Source organism: Carlito syrichta, unplaced genomic scaffold (assembly GCF_000164805.1).
Source record: "Carlito syrichta isolate Samal-C Ts95f unplaced genomic scaffold, Tarsius_syrichta-2.0.1 Scaffold153587, whole genome shotgun sequence".
NCBI classification, from domain to species: domain Eukaryota; kingdom Metazoa; phylum Chordata; class Mammalia; order Primates; family Tarsiidae; genus Carlito; species Carlito syrichta.
Window position 1 is genome coordinate 22,712 of NW_007097683.1, and position 2,710 is coordinate 25,421.

Sequence of the window (2,710 nt, forward strand, 5' to 3'; positions counted from 1 at the left end):
GCGGGCTCTCCCCCCGCCACGGGCTCAGCCCTCCCCTTGAGAAGCGGCCTCCACTGCACAGCCTCGCCCCGTGGCCTCCTCCAGACCCTGGGACGGAGACGGCGGCGCTTTCTGAAGCCCAGAGGTGTCTCCAAGCCCACACGCTCTAGAGAGGCCCCAGCAGACCTCTGCAACCCAGGCCCGGAACCCTGGCACCCCACAGGGCGCCTGCCTCTGCTCCCTGCCCTCAGCTCACGGCAGTGCCGACACTCGGCAGCGCCGGTCAGGACTCGGGGTGCAAGAGGGAAGACCCAGAGCTTCTCAGCGACTCCTCCAAGTCCTCACGTCCGGACCCCTAGGCTCGGCGTGGGAACGTGCAGGCTGTGGTCCCCAAGACGGAGCTGTGGCCTCCCTCCGAGACTGCCCCAGCCCTGAGGTCGCTGGCTCCCCTTCCCTCCCCAGGTCAGGGCTTCACCCGAGTTGCCTGCGGCCCCACACTTCTCGCGGCGCCTTGAGGCAGCGGATCAGTCCTCGCAGGGCCACGGGCGTGCGGCCCGTCCCTCCGCTGACTCCCAGGAGGCCCAGGGCTCCCGTGCGGGCTGGTGCTCACTCACCCAGGGGGCTGAGGGCGGCCGCCACGGTCTCCCCCACGTTCTTCAGGAAGTTCACACTGGGGTCCTCTGTCGGGCCAGAAGCTGGGGTTTTTGCAAACAGAAACAGACGTCTTCAGTTCAACACCCTCGGTGTGCGTCACAGCCCCGTCACCTCCCTGCCTAGGCAACCGCCAGGCCAAGGGACCTCCAGGCCCAGGCTGGGGTGCAGCGGCTCAAACTTGTCATCCCAGCACTTTGGGAGGCCGAGGCGCGAGAGGATTGCCTGAGCCCAGGGGTTCGAGACCGGCCTGTGCAACCCGATGAGACCTCACTTCTGCGATAAATCCTAAAAAAAAGAGCTGGACGTGGCGGCACGTGCCTGTGGTTCCAGCTACTCAAGGGCTGAGGCGCAAGGATCGCCTGAGCCCAGCAGGTGGAGGCTGCGGTGGCCGTGAGTATGCCACCAGCCTGGGCGCCACAGTGAGACGCAACTCACAAAGAAACAAGTGACCTCCGTCCACAATGCCGCGTCCCAGCAGCCCGCTGGGGCCTTCTCTCCTCCCTTCCACCCTGCGGCCCCCCTGTAGTGCTCTCCCCCTCCAGCACCGCCCCGGCCTCCCCCACCCCCGCCATCTGTGACCCTGGTGCACGGTAACCTGCCAAGGAAGGGCTCAGGCCCAGCACATGGGAGACAAATATTGCCCTCCTAGATGCGTTATTTACTCGAAGCCAAGCAAACATGCCACCTGTCCCAAAAGGTGAGTGACTCACAGGACACAGCAAGATTAGGAAGTCAGAACAGAACCGGAATCCAAAGCTGTGGGACATGTCTCCCTTGCGACCACGTCTCAGAACACCTGAGCACCTGGCATGCCTTTCCTGACGACCCCCACAGGAGGGGAAGGGGCAGCCGGGGTGGAGGGGCCCGCCCACAGCCCGGGCACCGTGGAAGCGCAGCCGGGCAGGGGGAAGGGTGCGGGCAGGGGTGCCCTGGGCACTCAGGGACCTCAGCGTCCCTGTCTGTGGAACAGCACGGCTCTTCCTGCTCCGGATGAAGGCTTTGAGCGCCAGCCCGGGGACACAGCAGGCCCAGGCGCAGGGAGCAGGGCCGTGGCCACTCGAGCTCAGCCCGGTGCACCCTCAAGCCTCACCTGGCTCTGCCGCAGTGCCGGGGCGGGCGTCGCTGGCCCGAGGAGGCCGCGGGCTCCAGTTCCCAGGGGGACCCATCTCCCAGCCCGGCCACCCGAAGTGCCCGTGCTTCAGCTTCCGGAGCCAGCGGCTGTGCGCAAAGGCCTGGGGAAGAGGGGCGGGGGTCAGGCAGGCCGGCAGGCCGGAGGGGCAGGCGCCCACAGGCCCGCGCCCAGCCCAGGCCTGCTTACCTCGGAGAGGTGCCCGGCTGGGCTGGGGAAGGCCAGCTTGGCGTGGCCAGAGTGCAGGCCCTTGCCCTCGCAGGCGCCACACAGGTCGTAGTCTGGACAGACGCTGCACTTGTAGCGGGTGCCCACCACCGGCCCGTTGCAGCCATCGCAGATCACGTTGGGGTGCACCGTGTTGCGGGCCCCCTCCGGCACACTCGGGGGGCGGTGGTCGCGCCGGCACTCCTTCTTCTCTGCAGGGGGAGAGGCTGTGGGGCGCCCAAGCTGCCCGCCCCCGCCCCGGCCCAGACCCACCCCCGGCGCCAAGGGGTTAGCAGAGAGCAGCTGAGATGCAGCCCGGTGCGCCCGGCCCGGCCCCCCTCCAAGGGGTGCCAAGGGGCACAGCGCGGCCTTGTGCCCACCACAGCCTGCCCCAAGAGGTGGCGGCATCGTGAAGTCCCTGTCTGCGTCCTCGGTCCGCACTGGAGGAGTCGCCGTTCCCAGCGGGGAGTGCCTGGCTCCAGACAGTGCCCAGGGCAGCCCTCACCTTTGACGTAGATCCGGAAGAGGCCGTCCTTCGCGTAGGCCAGGGCCATGGTCAGCTCCTCGTCACTGGAAAAGGCAACCAGGTCTCCGTCCTCATCTAGAGGATGCAGAGGCGGCACATGAGCCCCGGGCATTCTTGGCCAGGACCGCGGGGCACGCAGGGAGGCCGGGGCGGCCTCGCGCACCACCGCGACGCCAGCGCTCCTCCCGCTCCACGGCAGCGCCTGGCCGCCGCCA

General features: G+C 68.3%; 1 protein-coding gene across 2 annotated transcripts in view; it reads right to left on the minus strand.

Moving 5' to 3' along the window:
- SQSTM1 (sequestosome 1) overlaps window positions 1-2,565 on the minus strand; it is an 8,096-nt gene extending 5,531 nt beyond the window's left edge. For both annotated transcript variants that reach the window (XM_021708926.1, XM_008050678.1), the window contains exons 1-4: window positions 2,475-2,565; window positions 1,952-2,181; window positions 1,724-1,865; window positions 594-674 (exon numbers count right to left, since the gene is read on the minus strand). In XM_021708926.1, coding sequence (XP_021564601.1) covers window positions 594-674; window positions 1,724-1,865; window positions 1,952-2,181; window positions 2,475-2,523 — 502 coding nt within the window. In that variant the 5' untranslated portion in view covers window positions 2,524-2,565. The remainder of the gene's footprint in view (window positions 1-593; window positions 675-1,723; window positions 1,866-1,951; window positions 2,182-2,474) is intronic.
- Between the last annotated feature and the right edge of the window lie 145 nt (window positions 2,566-2,710).